This window comes from Anoplopoma fimbria, chromosome 10, assembly GCF_027596085.1.
Source record: "Anoplopoma fimbria isolate UVic2021 breed Golden Eagle Sablefish chromosome 10, Afim_UVic_2022, whole genome shotgun sequence".
NCBI lineage: Eukaryota > Metazoa > Chordata > Actinopteri > Perciformes > Anoplopomatidae > Anoplopoma > Anoplopoma fimbria.
This window is the reverse complement of record NC_072458.1, coordinates 12534959-12553571: the sequence shown is the minus strand read 5'-3', so window position 1 is coordinate 12553571 and position 18613 is coordinate 12534959. Positions and strand designations below refer to the sequence as shown.

Here is an 18613-nt window from a genome sequence, read left to right as displayed (position 1 = left end):
AAAGGAACCAATAACCAATAACTAATGGGAGAAGAATAGTAGGAGCAGACGTAACCCCCCCAGTCATCACACTGAGCTGCTACGTATCAGAAACTGTTAACAACTAGGGAAACATACTGTACGTCGGTGTACATGAAGGTCACAGTATTAGAACTGATAGCTCTATTCTACATTCATGTGCTGGTGATAATGCGATACGAACATTCATATGTTCTATCCTGTATGTTTAGTATTTTGTGTTAATGTGCGTTCGTTTTAAATTGTGGCCTGCGGATAGAAATGAGCTCTACTGTGCGATAAAATATCAAATGTGCAACATGTTTAATATTGTACATGGTCACTTATAAATCAATCATATATGTATAAAATAATAAAATATTTTTTAACTAATCCTGTGCTCAACTCTTAAACCAGTCTTAATTATTGTATGACAAAATTAAGGATTCAATAAAGAGCTTGATGATAAAGCTCTCTTGATTCAGCCATTTCTTTAAGTTCATAGAATCGTTCATCCTCACTTCCTTTCATGTTCATCTCATGTCTTACCCGATGGAGCGTGGATTTGTTGTCTTTGTCCTTTTCTGTCCTCTCTCTCGTTCCCCTCATCTTGCACGTTCTTCATCTCAAACTTGAGGTTGAGCTCTCCCTCCAGCGGGTCCGGCTGGATCTCCTCCTTTGCTGATTTCACGGTTGAGTCAGGAAGAAACACGGGCACAGGCAGCTGTAGCCGGGACAGTTTGGGGAAGACAGAGTGTGTAAAAAACACCAACCAGATCAACATGTCATTATATTTTCAACACATAATATTTGCCTATACAGTAAGAATCTCAACCTACAATCAAGGGGATATATGGACATACATCTTTTTTGTGGCAGTGGTTTTATGTCCCCTGATGTTGGTGTTTAACAGAAAAAAAGATGAATCAGTCTGAATTAAATTTGAACCTAATCAGTCATCTGGCATCTAATGAAAAGCGAGATTCTGTGAACTAGTGGCATGAAGAGTTGAGTTTTAAAGGCAAAGTGTGTAGGATTTTGGCAAACTATTAGCAGAAATGGAATATAATATTTATAACAATTTTTTCATTGGTTTATAATAAGCTAAAACTTAGAATCATTGGGTTTAATTTAGCTTAGAATGAGCCCTTCATATCAATATAGGGAGCAGGTTGCACCAGAAAAACCAATCACTGGCTCTAGAAAGAGCCTTTAGTGTTTTTACGTTACTTAAAGGCCACCGTAGTTCTCCAACAGGCTTGTGAAACTGCGGCAACGTGAGCTGCAGAGTGCAAAACGTGGTACTGAATCCAGTTGGCTGAGAGCTGCAACCACACCGCTAGATGCTACTCAATCCAACACACTGTCCCTTTAAAGCATGGAAACAAAAGCAGAAAACAGCGGGGAAACCATTTTGTTCTAGAGAAGCTTCAAAATCAGATTCAACATATTTTCTTTAGAAATGTTCTGATATTTGTATGTGATCGGGGTTGGCGACAGGTGTTTTACATACCGGTAGGGGCAGGCACACTGGTGTCGGTGTGTACTGGCTGTACATGTTCATAGGCAGAGGAACATAGATCGGCACTGGGACAGGCAGGACTATGACTTTAGGTACAAAGGTGTCTTCACACAACAGAAAAGGAAACACACAAAATAACAGCTCATTATTAAGGAAAGAGGGTACACATGTACATCTTCACATTTTTATATTTTGTACATTTTAACAGGAGCGAAGATGTTTGCGTTTGCATAATATGGACATTTCTGATACCTTGCAATAGAGGATTAGCTGATGTTTGGCAAAACTAAACACGTGGGTACAGGGCGCACCTGGAAAAAACTCAGTTAGGTTGACCATTTTAAAATCCTGGTGGTGATTTTTACCTGTCTGTGCCTCTGCATCGACAGTCTGTGTCGTACAGGAGACTCCTTTGTTGTGGACCAACGGTGTGCAGAGCATGGATTTGTTCTTCAGCTCCCTGGGGACTGTTTGAACACTGGCCTGAAACAATTAAAAATAATTATCACAGTATGCGCTGAAGAGGAAGGGAGTTTGTTTTGAATAAAGTCAACAGAAGGATGATAACTGTGTGGAGGAGGATGTCTTTGTAGTGAAACTTACATGTCCAACAACCTTTGTTTGTATGTCAGGGACAGAGACTGTGGAGAAATGACAGAGCTTGAGTCAGACAGATAAAGATGTCCACAGCAACTAACCCAAAGGCTACATCCACACGTTTTCATTTTAAAACGCAAACTTTTGCTACGTTTACGGCTAGTGTCCCCACTACCTCAGGCGTCTTATTAACTTGAAGTACACTGTTGAAACCCTGCTGATGCAATTTGAGTTTCAAAAACTCCAGGTTTGCCTTTTAGTCTGGACGGATGGAAGTGGTGACTCTTGAAAACGCTTATGCAGACATCTATTCAACCTCGCAGTCACGTTTCTTTCCTTGATTTACCACGCTCCTATCATGTTACCTTTTTCCAGAAAGAAAACAAAAACCTGTGGTTAATTCAACATGGCTAACGGATTACAGACATGCAACAGCTCCATGTGGTCGTCGATCCAGGTGAAGAAATCTCTGGCACATGTATGCCCCGTGTACGCGAATGCTTATGTGATATGCGTTTTCAGGAGTGTTAGCATGAACAGAGATTCTTTCTTAAATCTGTGCCAAAACACCATTTTAGAACAAAAACATTGAAGTGTGGATGTAGCCAAAGTATATGAAGCATCTTTTCTTTTCCAGTTTGTGCATACATAATGTTAGTACGTGTGTGTGTGTGTGTGTGTGTGTGTGTGTGTGTGTGTGTGTGTGTGTGTGTGTGTGTGTGTGTGTGTACCGTGCTGTGTAGAGCTGGTAGAGTCACTGGGCTGCCTAGCCAAAGCGCTAGCAAGCGAAATGACATTAGCGATGACGGGGTAGGACTCAACTGTCCCTGAAGGGGTAGTAGGTAAAGAGACTGCAGGAAGGAGACAAAGAGGAGCCACCAGGAGCCGTTAGTGATCGATCTAACAACGTCTTATACTTGGGTCTACTTGGTGTACTGTACACTAGCAGCTCAGACAGACAGTTAGAGACTATCTGGTGATCACAGTGGATCACTTGGCAGCTAGAGAGACAGATGTTTCCCTCAGGAGCTGGTGGAGACCAAAAACAGAGCTAAAAGAGAGAGAATACTGGACTAACATTCATCAGGTGGAAACAAACATCAGTCCAAAGAATGTTCATGTTGAACTGTAACTGCTGGATGTGTAAATAAGCAGCCGTTTGCTAAAAAGTTCACCATATGCATTGATACCACAGGAATTTTATTTTATAAAATGGGACTTTTTGGAGCTGGATAAGAAAACAAATAACAAATGTTATCATTTAGACAGACTAGGACCACAACATCTGACATAAACAGGGTTTAAAGCAATAAAACAGGCAAACAAAACATCAAATAGCATGAACAATACATACGTGTGTTGACCATCTGGACCTTTTTATTGCAGAAATGCAGGAGACATCTCAGGTCACAGAAGTGTTTGACCTCTCCCACCATGGGAATACTCTGCCTCAGTTTACCATTGCGACTGCAAGTGTCACACTTGGCAACCTGAGAAAAAGCCACAAGGATATGTGTCGTCAGTCCAGAGCAACTCATCGCTATCATCAATGTAGGATCTTAATTAGGATTCTAAGGACTTTAGCTTTTAGGTTGCATATATGAAGGTTGGCTGCAACTAACGGTTATTTTAATTGTCGGTTTATCTGCTGATTATTGTCTTAATTAATTACTTGGTCTTTTTCAATTTCTCAGAGCCCAAAGTTATCCAAAGCTCAAAGATATTTAGTCCATCCGAGAAGGCAAATATTCACAGTTGAGCAGCTGGAAGCTGTATGATATAGCTTTATACTTTTGGGTTTAAAAATGACTTTTAAAAAATCTGTTATCGAAATACATCCAAATAGATGTTCTGCCGATCCACTGATTGTTTTAGCTCCATATGAAGGACATCAATATAAACTGACCCAGTGGTTTGGTGAAAAGCTGAGTGCATGGAAGGATGGTGCTCTGTGATGGGCAATATAATGAAGTTGAAACCATGATGTTGAACAATGTGATCAATCAAACAATCCTTGAGAGACTGTGCACTAATACTGATAGGACTACTTATAAGTTCGGTTGCTATAGTTCGGAGAAGCATGTTTGTATTAAACAATCACCCAAACTACACCGTTTATCACAGCCAGACGCTGTATAAACCGCTTCCAACAACGCTTCCATCAGAAAAAGCAACCAAAACTTAGCTTAAAATTGTGATGTTTCATCAACAACATTTTATTCTACATTTCTCATTTAAAATCTCGCCCCAAAGAAACCAATTGAAGTAACCAGATCCTGTAAAGAACAACACATTTTGAGCTCCTTAGTGCATCTAGGAAGCAATATTTAAATATTTGCTGAGACCAACAGTCACGCGACAAAAATCCAATGAAACTTTGACTGAACTGCAGGCTGCTGAACACAGAGCATTTAGGAGAGGACAGGAGGGGTTGGAAAAATGTTAAATGCTAACAGCATGTGCAGCCTCCATTTTTTCCAACATTGGTATCACTTGTGAACACTTACCCAAATGTTGAATAAATAGATTCCATTGTTTGCCAATTTTTTTAATCTAAATTATCAAAGAAATTAAACTCTTTTTTTATGATTTATGGCATTGTACCTCAGTTATATTGCACAAAAGACATGTTTGAGTTCTCTATTCTTTCAGCCATGGTTGTTCTGTTTCCATAGAGATTGCAGTGGAAATCAAGGCCACAGAGAGAAAAATGTGAGAGGAGCAAAAAACGCCCTGAAACTGCTTGGGGTTTTAGAGGGTTAAAGCAAGGTTTACATGATCTAATCTGAACATTACATCACTTACCTTGAGCTAATAAAAGCATGAAACGTACAAAGAATAACAGAGAAAAGGAAAAGGACACACATTTGAAGCCTGAATACTAAATTGTCTACAACGGGCAGGTCATGTGTGCATCGACTGAACTCACAGCACCACTTACACGGCAGAGGACCATATTGTAGTTTGAGCTGCAGTCTTCCGAGCAGAACTGCTTGTTCTTGCCTTCATACTTTGCGGTCACCAGCGTCTTGGAGATGGAGAAGCAGTAAGCACACAAGCTACAGTGTTTTCCCCACTGCTTTTCCAGCTCGTGTCGATAGAGCATCTTGCAGCCTGGGAGGAGAGAAAGGAGGCTCCGGGATTCACACATCTTTGTTGTTGCTCTATATCTTATTATAAAAAGACAAAGTGTCAAGTGTCCTCTTACCGTCGCTGCAGAAGTAGCAGTCTTTGCCGTCGACCTTCTTGACGTCTCTGATGATCCTTTCATTCTGGCAATATTCACACTTGCCGATGATGTTGTTGGCCGTTTTAAACTCTTGAGAACAGGCCAGGCTACACACAAAATTCATCTTGCCCTGTGCACAAACACACACACAGTGTATTTTAATAAACACACACATGTCATAGAGTACCTGACTGTTTTTTAAGATATTAAAGTTCATACAGAGGTTTACAGCTATACAGGCAGGTCAACACTCTCATAATAAAAAACCACTTGACATAACATGAGATTCAATCCACTGGCTCAACTGGGATTTACATGATTCACTCTCGGGTACTTCCACAGTAACGGTTGAAGAAAAGTTAAAAAAAAACACTTCCCAGCTAGTTCTCAAACCTGATACTTCGAATGTTACACTACTACAGCTCAAGTAAAAAAACATCATAAAGAAAAAACAAAAAACAGACACCTTTTTCTGGATGACTTTGGGCGTAGTTTTTATAATGCGACGACACTGGGCGCATGGCAGCTTCTCAGGTGTTTTAAGGAAATCAGTTTGGCTTTGGTCAGCTGCTCCTGCTGCGTTAGTGGATGCGTTCATGTTTTTCTGGTTCTCCTGTGGCACAAAAACGGACAAAAGGTTTTAAACTTGTATCATATAAAGTGTGGGTCCTTAATATGTTTTTGATCAGTACTTTTGCCAGTACTGATGTAGCTATGTTCACTTCTCCTTTACAGTGTTGTAGGATGGCTGGAGCCGACCACGGCTAACATTGGTTAAGAATGTCACCAATCGATCTTTAAATATTTTATTATTATAGCAACTACAAACTCACAATTTGGTAACAATTGTTTTTTCAGTCCACTAGATGGGGATGAGTGTTTTTCGGTGCTGTCGTGGGTAAAGTCAGCAGGATTAGCAGGAGGTTGGTCAAAACAAAGATGTTGTGTTGATCAGTCTATCTGCTTGACTCACAAACCCATTTTGCTGCTATAAAATGATTGAAGTGAGCTATACAGAGTGAAAGACAGACAAACTGCATAATATGTAGCTGAAAAAGGTAATAAATCGCAATACATGTTATTGCAATACTAAGCATATGGCAAAATGTTTAAAACCTAAATAAAATTGTATCTAGATTTAAGTAATGTGATAATATCATATAGTGGGGTCTCTGGTGATCTAATCTCTAATTAATCTGTTGTTGGTTTTAAGCGTTGATAATTTCATTCTTAAAAGTCTTAATTTCCTGCCTAACAGAAATGTTCTCATGTATCCAGCCCTTCTTCTCCAAAATTCTTCAGAGTCATCACTCCGGGAGAGAAAGAACAGATGATACTGTATGGTTGGTGATAATTACCCAATATTCAGCTAAAAACCCCGGCTAGAATTGAGAGTTTTGAACATTGTATGTGTCATAGGTTGTATTTACCTTAAAAGACATGGCACAGGTAAGAGTGCAAAAGTTTCTGATGGAGGCGTCTGACATGGCGAGGTGGCAGGCTGGTAATGTAGTCTTACCACAGTGGTCACAATCCAGTGGAGTACCTGAGGAGGAAAAGAGACTTTATGAAAGAAATGAGGGTAGAAGCAATAACTAATATCTTGTGTAACTTCCTGTAAGTCGCTTTGGATAAAAGCGTCTGCTAAATGACTGTAATGTAATGTAATGTAATGTGTATGTAGTGAACAACGTCAACAAGGCTGTGAGGTTTCATGAGAGTAGGATAATCCTGTCGACCTACATTTGGAGACTACACTTCATTAAACTTTAAGCTACCTTGACATTTGAAGTTTTTCAAGGTGACTCAATGGCACATTACCAAAAAATTAAATAATGACTTGATTCATTGAGGGCTGGAATGATATTAAAGACGGAGAGAGAAAGAGAAGGATAAACACAAAGAGCAGCTGTTTTATCTAAGTTACAGTACCTGATGCATTGATGGCCTGGATCTTGGATGCCATCACACAGCTGCTGGTGCAGAAGAGCTCTACGGCGTCCTCGCTGTTTTTGTTTTCAAACATATCTGACATTAAATGGGAGGCGCGGCACATGGCACACGTCTGGGGTGTTTTAGTTTTCTGTGAAGAAATTAAAAACAGCTCAGAGAAAATATTGAGTCAATTCACAGACTCAGTGAAACTCAGGGCATTTTATATTCAGTGAATGTAGGTGGTCACCTCGTCTTGAGAAACTTGAAGAGGCATTTTAGGAGCAGTGGGGATTTCCACCTTTTCATTTATTTCAGTTTTGATGTCAGAGCATTGGTATTTTTGTGTAGACCTTATAGAATTTTTTTTATTCCATCTTATCCTGCCTTTTACTTAAATAACTTTGTTTGTGGGTTTTTTTGCACCTTTGTGCAATTTAATTTATTGCAATTTATATGTTATTATAGTCAGTTGTAGCCTGCTGGGTGGAACTAGGGGTAGAATAGGGCAGTGGGATGGAGTGGGAGAATGAGTAGTAGAGACCAGATGGTTGAGAAAGGGGAGGGTGGTTTTATATTTTCTATATTGTTTTTCTATAGAGGTTTTTTTAAAAAGTTTTCTTTCCCATAAAAATAAACAAAAAACTAAACTAGACACTGCTACCAGTCTTTAAAAGTAGTTCTGTATATCCTTTTTAAAATGTTGAAAATATAAAAAATCTCTGACATATGATAGGTGTTTTAAGAGTAATTTACCTGTTTGAATTGGGCCAGACACTCTGCATCGCAGAGTTTTTTGCTGCCGTCGTCCATCTTGAGCATGAGAGGCGCGCTGCAGCAGGAGCGGCAGTTCTCACAGATGGAGAAGTTGTTCATGGTGCAGAAGCGGAGAAAACAGGGGTCGCTGCAGATCTTGTGGACGACGTCCTGCTGTATGACCTCGTGTTTGCTCTGCGGGAGGATAAACAGGAGGAGAATTCATACTCCTATAAACATATGTAAAGCTTTGAGTAAAAATAATAAAATTTTCCGGGACCTGTTCCCTTGTCTCTTACAATGCAATATCTGCTGCACATGCCGCATTGTGACTGTGACGCGACTGGTATGAGGGGTATTTTGGTGGATACGATTCTCTTGTAGTTGAAGGAGGACAGGCAGGTCTGGCTGCAGAAATCCTTCATCGTCCCCTCGTTGTCCACCGGGGCCTGGATGACGTCCTGAGGCTGTGTGATCCCTCTGAGAGGAAGCATGAGATCGGTTTAAAGGATGCCATCTTTCACACACCCAAAAAATGTATAGATACAGCTGAGATGAGGTTTGCTGGAGGGTATTTAAGATCAATCTAATAAAGTTGACATTGATAAGCCAATGAATCAAACTACGGCGTGACTCACTGAAGGCAGAAGTTGCAGGTCTTCTTCACTTGTTTCATTTGGTAGAATTTCAAAAGGCATGGAGTGGAGCAGAAGATGTCAGCGTGGCCCTTCCTCTGGTAAACTCTCTCTCTGTCCATCAGGAAACGTTTGCAGTCGGAGCACGACGCAAGAAAATCCAGGCGGGCGACAGCGGGTGGTGGAGACGTGGACGAGTCCCCTGTCATGGAGAAGACCGAACCGATCTTCAAATCCTCCTAGTACAAAAAACAGAGCAGTGAGATGATGCACAGTGATGGCGGAGCTGTCAGCGGGACACTCTACATTGGATTAATTTCAAAATGTCTGACTGCGTGTCTCTTCTAGCATTTTCCTCATCAGTATCATTGATCATCATCTGCTGTACTATTCACTAGGGTTGTCCTCGACCAAAAAATTCTTAGTCCACGAGCATTTGATCGATTAGTTGATTTAATGTACAGATCTGTAAAACTGAGTTTCTCCACAAGGCATCATGCAAAAGTACTACTTACAATCTTGTGTTTACCAGTGCTCAGCCGTTTCTTGGATACAAGTCATTCAGCATGAAAAAGCATAAGAAATTACCAATTGACAAAATAAATCTTAGTTGATTAAGACCAAAATGAGAGGGGGCAGCCCTACTATTTATATCATTATTAAGTCAATCATTGTTTAAGGTGGAGGAGGATTTTATCTTTGAGCAGTATAAATCCTGTAACCATCATTTTAGACACTAATGACGAGAGACTACATTTACTTTAAGTGCTGTGCTTAGAAATACAAAATATTGTACATTTTGCTCTACCACAATAACTGTACTAACAAGTTACTTGGTTTCTTTTTTATTATACATTTTTATACAAAGGACTTATAAAACATGGGCTATTTTTCAGTTCAAAACAAAAGTATGTAAATGAGTCCTCAAGGTTTAATTTTTAATAAAAAGTGAGGTAGGAATATTTCAACGAAATTTTCAATGCAATTTATTTTCTGAAATCCGCTTTTTCCATAATTCTAATGTTGTAACTTGTTATTCTTAATAATTTCAAGAGAGACAGATACACTTTTCTAAAACAATTTTAAACAAGCTGATTTCAATTAAATATTGAAATATTATAGTATGCTTCAAAATACTAAAAAGTACCCCTTCTAAATATATATGTAACACAACATTATGAGTACTTTCTACTTTTGGTACTTAAAGTGTATTTTACTTACATACTCTTACTTACCTGTAAGTAACATTTTTTTTTAATGCTGGACTTTTATTGTAGTAAACATTATCTCACAAACGTATCATATGGTGATCAATACATAAAATACATGCTTTATGCTTGCTTGTAAAAAAATAAAAATAAAATAAAAGCTTGTTTTGTTTCTCCTTTCTCCTAACGTTTCATGTGTCATGTGTCCTACCTTCACCACATCATCTCCCGCCTTAGGCTCATCTTTGATGTCTTTTGTGGAAAGAGAGGATGAGAGGTTCTGGTTGTACTCCTCATCAATAGGCTCTTCTTTTATCTTGATGAGGAGTGAGGGGAGAGAGAAATTTACAACAGAGAAGTCTGTGCGGAGAAATGTAATGATTCTAACTGGTGTGTAATTCAGGTTATCTACTTTATTATGTGTGCATGCTGCAGCCAACCTAGAGAGGGAGTACTTTGCTGTAGTTCAACTTATAGTACTTACTTATTACTTATAAGCAATGAAAATCTGTCATATTGCAATATTGTACATCACACATGCAAAAGAAACGTTGTACATGCTGTGATTTTAAGTCGTGCCTTGATTTTAATGTATTACCATTATAAAAGAGGACATTATTACACATAATACTCACACAGTCCAAATATGGTAGTGATGGCTTCACTTCTTTAACGTCGTTCTCTTCAGGCAACGGTTTCACCTCTTTAACGTCATTCCCTTCAGGTGATGGGCTGTTCCTTTCTATAATGACATGTAAAAAATGAGTCAAATGGACTCCTTACTATTGATAGGGACACAAGAGGGTGCTTTGTTGAATTTGGTGCAATTAAACGCGACACACTGAATATTAATAAACTCTGAATAAACAAGCGAACAGCACTCTGTGCAGCAGCGGGGGCGGGGCTTCAGGGTTTTTGCAGAGTCCAGCGTGTTAACAGCAGCGGGCTGACTCATTGACAGCATTTCACTTTACAACCAAGCTCTTGTTCACGTCCCTGGAGTCATCACAAGCAGATAGCCAACTGGAGGCAGAATCAAACTAGAGTGTATTTCACCGGTGTGACTGTGAGTAAGCCGTGACTTGAATAAATTTTCCCCTGTGCGTAAGACAGTATTTACCCCAATATCTTAAAACACAACGTTAGTGTTATTATAATAATAAAATACCTCAGCTTATAACATTTATGCTCTACTTTATAACCGTGCAAGCGACTCATAAGACTATTTGGAAATTTCCTTCCCCAAGTGTATTTCACCGATGTGAAACCTCTAGTAACCCAGACCTGGGTTTTTGATGTGCAATAAATTAGAATAGAGACATAAATCAATATTTTTAATATCTAAACATTAAAAGAGCAAAACTTTTGCACTACAGTAGGATGACAGGTGCATAGAAGAATACCTTAGGTAGACAATATAGAACAATTTTATAAAAAAATAACCTGATGAAGGTCTACGTACCGAAATGTTGTAACTAAAATATATTTATACGCGTTTTTTGTTCTATAATATCTAAACATTACAATAAATCTATAGTTGTTTGGGACCCTTTCAGTTGGGGCCTTAAGGCTCAGGTTGCCCACCTTGCCTAATGGTCTGCCCCTGGTGTTTCTTTCCCTTGAACCAGAGTGTATTTCACCGGTGTTTCTGACTGTGAGGACTGTATGTCATGGCAGGTGTGTTGCTGAGGACCAAAGGAAGCCAAGTATTCACTAAGTTGTTTGTATGAACGGTTCTTGAGAGAGGCCAAGGCCAAGCATTCTGCCCGCTCTGAACGGGCCTATTTTAAACAGAATCTGTGCTAGTGGATTTAAAACACATGGTGGTCTACAAAGAGATATTCTATTGCTGGAAACACTACAAATACATTTGCAATACAAGCATAGATGGAATAAGCATCGTATGGATAACATGGGGGCTCTAACTCAATGAAAAGGTGGAAACATTGATATTATTTAGCAAAGTTAGCAGCCAGGTGCATAAAATGCAGTGGAGAGAGTGGAAGTGGGAGGGTGAAGATACAGATTTGTATGAAAGCGTGCGTTACCTGACACAGTGGAAGACTGGGCGTTGTGTACCAGCATGCATCTGTTGCTGCAGAAGAAGTCCAACTTGCCCTCATTGTTTTTATGTTCCACCATGTCTGACAACTGATGGGGCGTCTGACACATGGGGCACAGCCGAGGAGTCTGGATTTTCTGTGAAGATATAACAAACCGGTAGAGAAAGATTTGAGGCACAGTGCAGGATCAGACGTGAAAGATATCTAACAACGCGCCTTAAATGTTATAAAATCACAGCCTCTTTTAGTTTATTGCTTTCATAAAACATTTACCATATTCACCTAATATAAACACACAGGGAACAAAAAAAATAAAACAAATGTATTGATAACACTCATACTTCCGATGTAGTTCTTCATCGAAACTTAGCAGAATGGTTGCTAAGCAACACCCATACACAGTTTGAAAGCTTGCTTAAAGGTTGAGGTGATAATTAACATGTCTCTGGATATTGCCATTAATTGTGCAATTGTTGACGTTGTGTTAAATCCTGTTAGCACTCTTCTTTGCTGTTACAGCTGTGTTTATTTATACCAAACACAAACGGATCAAAGGTTAATTACTGTTACAATAATGTTTTAATAATGTTTTAATAATGAGAACTAGCAGGCTTTTCAGAAGCCAACAGACGGTAATAGACTTGCACAGCAAAAATAAAAAACAATATAAAAATAACTTTGTTATTAATAAAACATCTTGTATGATAAGAGGGGTGTGCTACAGTTACAGAAATGCAGCACAATTTGAACTGTGCAAAATGTGAGGAAATAAGTTATTGACAGGATCACTCGTGCTGCTTCTACACACACACACACACACACACATTGCCTGGATGTAGAAGATGTAATGTTTGATTTCACCTCTTTGAACTTGACCAGACATTCTTCGCTGCAGATGGTCTTGCTACCGTCCTCCACCTTCAGCGTGAACCGCATGTCGGGGCCGACGGAGCTGCAGACGTCACAGGCGGACACCAGCAAGTTGTTGATCCTTCGGTATTTGAAGTAGCAGGCGTCGCTGCAAATTCTTTGCGTGCAGCCATCCAGGGACAGATTGAATTTGCACTGAGGACAAAAAAGCAGCATGTTGATAGATCAAATCGTTGCAATTATGATTATTTAAAGAGCAAGTAGTGATATTCATTATTTTGGTATTTTCTAAATATCTCATTCGTGAGAATGACTTACTATATGATGTTCATACAGAGACATTGCACCAAAGTTCTATTACTTACTGTAGGAACAGTTGTTAGACTTATTGCACAAAGTCAAAGAAGAACAGACAATAGACCCACCTGTCACGCTTGATAACATTAATATAAAGTATAAAGAAATAGATTGATCCAACTGAAAATAACTATTCTACTTATATTTTGGAAGTATTAAGACTTTAACAAACAGTTAATATATGTTGGGCTAAATGACTGAACTTCAGAACACTCAGAAAGGAGAGGGACTAAGTTGGCTGAACTACACTTCCAACTCTTTATGAAAAATGACTACAGCAATGGCTGTACTGGCTGGTAATGAGAGGGTCACATACTTTACTAAACAAACATCATAAATATGTGTTCACAGCCTGGCCATCTGTAACTTAGAGGTGGATATTAGTAATCCATTTAAACCCTAATCAACTTCTGTGCTTACTTACATCAATGTTTGTTTCTATACAAGCCACACATTTGAACTGACTGGCATGTTTCTTTATTATTCACAGGAAAACTGGACTTTAATTTGAGACAGTTCCATAAACACTGCTGATGGAAATACTTGTAAAAAGGTAACGTGAAACGGCTGAAAATACTCGTACAAATGAACCATTTACTGATTTTAGAGTGAGGTTTGCCAAAAGTGCCAGTTTTAGGTTTAAAAAGATTTTTAGGCCTTCTCATGAGATTTGCTGACAATGAGAAAAATATAAAAAAAAAAAAACTTAAAAAGACGCAACTGAAAGTCAAACAAAAACCTACAGTCAGTGTCTTTGTTTTTTTTCCTTACATTACAAAATTTGCCGCACATCATGCACTCTGATCGAGGTCCTGCAGCTGGAGGTGGAGGTTTTGGGGCAGCCATGGTCCTCTTGGAGTTGACGGAAGCGAGGCAGGTGGCGCTGCACAGTTCCCTTATAGTTCCTGAATCGTCCACCGGAGCCAGGATCATGCTGTGAGGCCACAGGATCGCCCTGAGGGGAAGGAGAGACTCAACTTCAGGGGCGGTTTTCTCAGTTATCGCTTTTTGGGGTGGGGCTTTAATGGGGGAAGATCTTTGGCCTAACTCAAGACTCCTGAATTAAAGGTGCTACTTCTGCTTGATCTGCAGTGCTAAATGTCTACCTGATCTGTCACCAAAATAGAAACAGATAGTTGATCACAATGCTTGTGATGTCCAATCAACAAAACCTAAAGATTTTCAGTTTATGCTCGCATAACGCAAAGAAAAGCACCAAATTCTCACAAATGAGAAAGTGAAACAAGAGATTCGTTTTTCTTGATGAATGACTTTAACGTTTAATGGACCGTCAACGTAGTTGGAGATCATCATAACTGTTAAACTTTGTAAAATAATGTGAATGTAATACATTTTGGGTTGTTTTTCTTTTCATTAAAAATGCACACAAACCAACCAATCATCTTACAAAAAGGAAACAGGTGACATACATAAATGGAACATCCTGGACTTACTGCAAGCAGTTGTAGCAGTTTTTGGTGCCTGATGCGATGTTGGGATGCTTTTCTGAGAGGCACTGCGTCGAGCAGAAAACCTCCAGTGTGCTCTTCGGCCGGTAAAGGGTCCCTCCTCTCTGCATCCTCTTCCCACAGTTGCAGCAGAAGACCCACAACTCCGTTACGACGAGCTTCGGCACGGCGTCCGATTCAGAGGCTGCTGGTGCGGGTGCATCGTTTCCCTTCGCGGCGGAGACCGTGCTCCTCTTCACTTGCTCCTGTGGGACAATGCACAGTTACGGTACAGGGATAAGAAGCCGTCCCTGGACTCGTATGTCTCGTAATTACCCAGAAGAAAGCTTAATTTAAAGCATGAGTAAGCAAATATCATGTCAGTTTTATGTTGCTCTACTGTGAAGCACATATAACTTGTGCCTTAATATCTTTACTGTCATGCCAGTGTATTAATTCATGGTATGAAATACTCACAGTTGTCATTATTTGTATTGTTAGTTGGGGTTTTCTCTTCTTCGACCGATCTGGGCCTTCTCTCTCTGCTGAAGGGAGAAATCAGAAACCTGATTAGGTTTACTGCAAATATAGGTACTGAACATAAACTACCAATGTACTTTAATGCCCCATTATGTAGCTTTTATAAGCACTACATAAACATTTAACAAATGGTTTCTAACACCCAATAATTCTGTTATAAGCACATATAAGGACGATGTAAGTTTTTATCAATGTACAGTATTTGTCAACAATTGTACAATGTCATGTGAAGACATCTTATATGATTACAGCTGTGTATAAATGCATTAACACTTAAATCTGCTTACTACTACATTAAAGTGTATTAGAAACCATTTATTAAATGTCTATATCCTGCTAATAAATGCCAAATAAAAGGGATTTAAGTGTTACATGCAAAGTAAACATTTTCTCTTTGTTGTGTCAGACATCAGCATCTATTTTGAGGGCTATCACATGGCATGATGAATGCCTTTAAAAAAAATGTGGTAGGGTGGGAAGACTTAAATGGTGGTAGTAGGTAGGTATAATGTTAATTTCTTTACCAGCAGCAGCACAACCCCTTGTGTTTTTTAATTCCCACTAAAGAGGAGGTGGAGAGAGAGAGAGTGAAAAGAGTAGGATGGAGTTTAAGAGAGAAAATTGTCATCTTGATAAACTTTTTGTCCGGTACCTTGAAGATCATGTACACCTTCGGGCCGCAGCATGTATGACGTCACACACGTGCGGGTGCAGAAGAGCTCCACCATGTTCTCGCTGCTTTTAAGATAGAACATGTCTGAAACCGGCAGAGAAGTATGGCACATGGTGCACTGGTGGGTCGTCCTGATATTCTGCATGAGAACAGAAAAAAGGAAACAGAATTTCAGGGATGCAGAATATATGACAGAGATACACATGGGGGATTGATGCTTGGTGCTCAAACATAGTCAAAGTTGATGGGAATGTTTCCCAAAATTGCAGAGAGGTGGATGTTGGTACAGTTGTCATAAGCAGGGATATTATTTATAGAAACCAACACCGTTTTTTGTACCAGGCTGTAAACATGTTTTTCTGTTCTAAAGTTGGTTATTTTAACATGGGAGTCTATTGATACTGACTCGTTTTTGAAGCCAAACTCAAGTGGCCATTTGAGGAACTGCAGTGATTGGCACTTCCCGCGCTGGCTTCATTTCTCAGCACCGAAAGTAGCCGTTCGGGTTTGTTCAACAAACCCAGCAATCTGAAGACATCAGATACATACTGATTAATCTGTATAAAGAAGCTTGCTAGTTGCAGCCCTGCACCTTTTTTTAAGTATACAATATTTTTGTTATTGTCAACAAACCCATTAGAAGACCAAAACCAATAATGAATTTACCCTTCTAACAAACCAATGCTTGTGTAGACAAAGTCTAATAAAGCTTATTCATCTGAGTAACAAATTCCACTTTTGTCCAGTGGTTGACATGTTCCTCCATTGCAATGAATACATCCAGTGTAGATCAGTTTGAGGCAACTCCAGAGACTTTTTACATCCCTGGGGACATTGCCCTAAAAATAAATACATTTCTGAGAGCTGGATTTGTGTTCTGTCTGAAATGCAGTGTCGGAAGAAGATATACTCTGCTACAAGTAAAAGTCTTGAATTAAAGATTGTTGTATTTGACTTATTTAATACATGATCATTTATTTGTTGTCTGAATCTGAAAAGTAACACAATTTCTAAAATAAATGTAGCGGAATAGAATTTAAATAATTTGACTCTGAACTAAAGTTGTATAGAAGTATTTAGTAGAAGAAGTTTTTTGCTTCTCTCAGCACCTGTACCGTAATTGCACAAACAGACGTGCAGCAGATTCTGAACAGCAGCTGGCCTTACCACATCGCCCATGGTGCCACAAATACTCACTAGCCCCAAATGTGCATTAATCTGTGGCTGAAAATAGTTCCTAACAAATTAACTCTATAATACCACTCCAATAACTCCTCCTATTTGAGGGAGCTAAAAAATACAGTGACCTACTTCTGGTCGGCTGAGTGCCATCATGGTTTTGGGCTTTATTTTTTCAATTACAAAAATACAGATTAGGAATATTCAACCTCATTCCCATTTTGTTATTTTGCTTGTTATTATAATCTATCTATTATTATTATTATAAATTGTTATACATATTACCAGTTTTCAATTTCAGGTAAATTGCTGTGGAATTAAACAATAAACTTAAGTGGAACAAAACTAAATGTTGTGCGGCTTGGACACTATATGATGATTTTGGACCTGTACTAGATATTTACAGTGTTTCAGTGCAAGTGCGTTAACCAAGCTGTACGGTTCTCTGCCTTTGACACTCTGTGACCATTATTTTTAGATTTCCACACCTCTTTGAAATCGTCCAGACATGTTTGACTGCAGATGGATTTGGCCTCCTCCTCCTTCAGCTTCAGCTTCAGCGGTTTGTGGCAAAAGGTGGAGCTGCAGTGATCGCAGACGGCTATGTTGTCCCTGCGGAAGTCACCCAAGCAGGAGTCACTGCAGAATGTGTGGACAGCCTCGTTCAGAGTCAACTGGCACGTGGTCTGTGGGAGATGATGATGAAGGGGCAGTGAGTACGACGACTAGCCTAAATCTTAAATGAACAAGTTGTAAAGAAAAAAGTTTTTTTCTTACAGTGCAGGGTTTGTTGCACATGCTGCAGAGCCGTTGTGGCGTTTGAGTGTACACAGTGCTGGACTTAAAGGATAGCAGACAGGTCGGACTGCAAAAGTCTTTCATGGTCCCCTTAATGTCTACTGCAGCCATGACGAGGTCCAGAGGCTGAGATATCGCCCTGACAGAACGAGGAGTACACATTCAAACAATTACACTACTACAACATCAATTCTTACTTACTAGAAGAGAGAGATAACTGGTTGCTCTGTGTAGATAAAAACATGTCGGAAGCTCTTGGAAAAGGAAATTCAGGATAAACAGGAAGGCTATCCAGGCCCTCCAAAATCTTTGAACAACGAGGAAGGGAATATTAAAAAGCCTCTGTGTATTGACGATGATAAGTCTATAGACCTTAAGTGGTTTCTGTCATTTAAATTTTTTTGTACCGGCTTCTTTGTTTTTTCTTACAGCCTATGTTAAAAATCTATGGGTACATATCTTTCATTTATGACAGATAAATACATCAATTTATTTTCTGTGCAATGTCTTCTCCTGATATTTAGTATTCTCACAATTTTCAATTTGTTTCACCTGCCATGTCATTATCCGGGTCATGTGATATCCTCCCATTGGTTGTTTATACTATCCAGGTGTGGCCACGCCCGATTTGTTCGTTTGTCAAATGCCCTGATGAAGACCTGGGTGGAAACATGTTGGTTCTTTTAATGATTCTGACACTATAATAAAGGCTTTGAAATATTTCCTTCCTCAAGATTTTGGATCACCAGGATTGCCTTCTTGTTTATCATGATTACTTGCTTACTACTTAAATAAAGTGATGTTTTTCA

General features: G+C 39.3%; 1 protein-coding gene across 3 annotated transcripts in view; it reads right to left on the bottom strand.

Moving 5' to 3' along the window:
• LOC129097029 (uncharacterized) overlaps positions 1-18613 on the bottom strand; it is a 33180-nt gene that overhangs the window by 5157 nt on the left and 9410 nt on the right. Inside the window, exons 14-37 of one of the 3 annotated variants that reach the window (XM_054605708.1) lie at positions 17784-17943; positions 17495-17692; positions 15807-15966; positions 15092-15159; positions 14621-14880; positions 13938-14121; positions 12801-13004; positions 11925-12075; positions 10512-10618; positions 10088-10192; positions 8672-8907; positions 8333-8513; positions 8034-8228; positions 7278-7428; positions 6776-6891; positions 5812-5958; positions 5325-5475; positions 5058-5230; positions 3471-3606; positions 2848-2967; positions 2123-2160; positions 1885-2002; positions 1511-1623; positions 547-721 (exon numbers count right to left, since the gene is read on the bottom strand). In XM_054605708.1, the coding sequence (XP_054461683.1) occupies positions 547-721; positions 1511-1623; positions 1885-2002; positions 2123-2160; positions 2848-2967; positions 3471-3606; positions 5058-5230; positions 5325-5475; positions 5812-5958; positions 6776-6891; positions 7278-7428; positions 8034-8228; positions 8333-8513; positions 8672-8907; positions 10088-10192; positions 10512-10618; positions 11925-12075; positions 12801-13004; positions 13938-14121; positions 14621-14880; positions 15092-15159; positions 15807-15966; positions 17495-17692; positions 17784-17943 (3647 nt within the window). Of the gene's footprint in view, positions 1-546; positions 722-1150; positions 1367-1510; positions 1624-1884; positions 2003-2122; positions 2161-2847; positions 2968-3470; positions 3607-5057; positions 5231-5324; positions 5476-5811; positions 5959-6775; positions 6892-7277; positions 7429-8033; positions 8229-8332; positions 8514-8671; positions 8908-10087; positions 10193-10511; positions 10619-11924; positions 12076-12800; positions 13005-13937; positions 14122-14620; positions 14881-15091; positions 15160-15806; positions 15967-17494; positions 17693-17783; positions 17944-18613 lie in introns of those variants that run through there. The other 2 variants (XM_054605709.1, XM_054605710.1) reach the window with 2 other exon arrangements.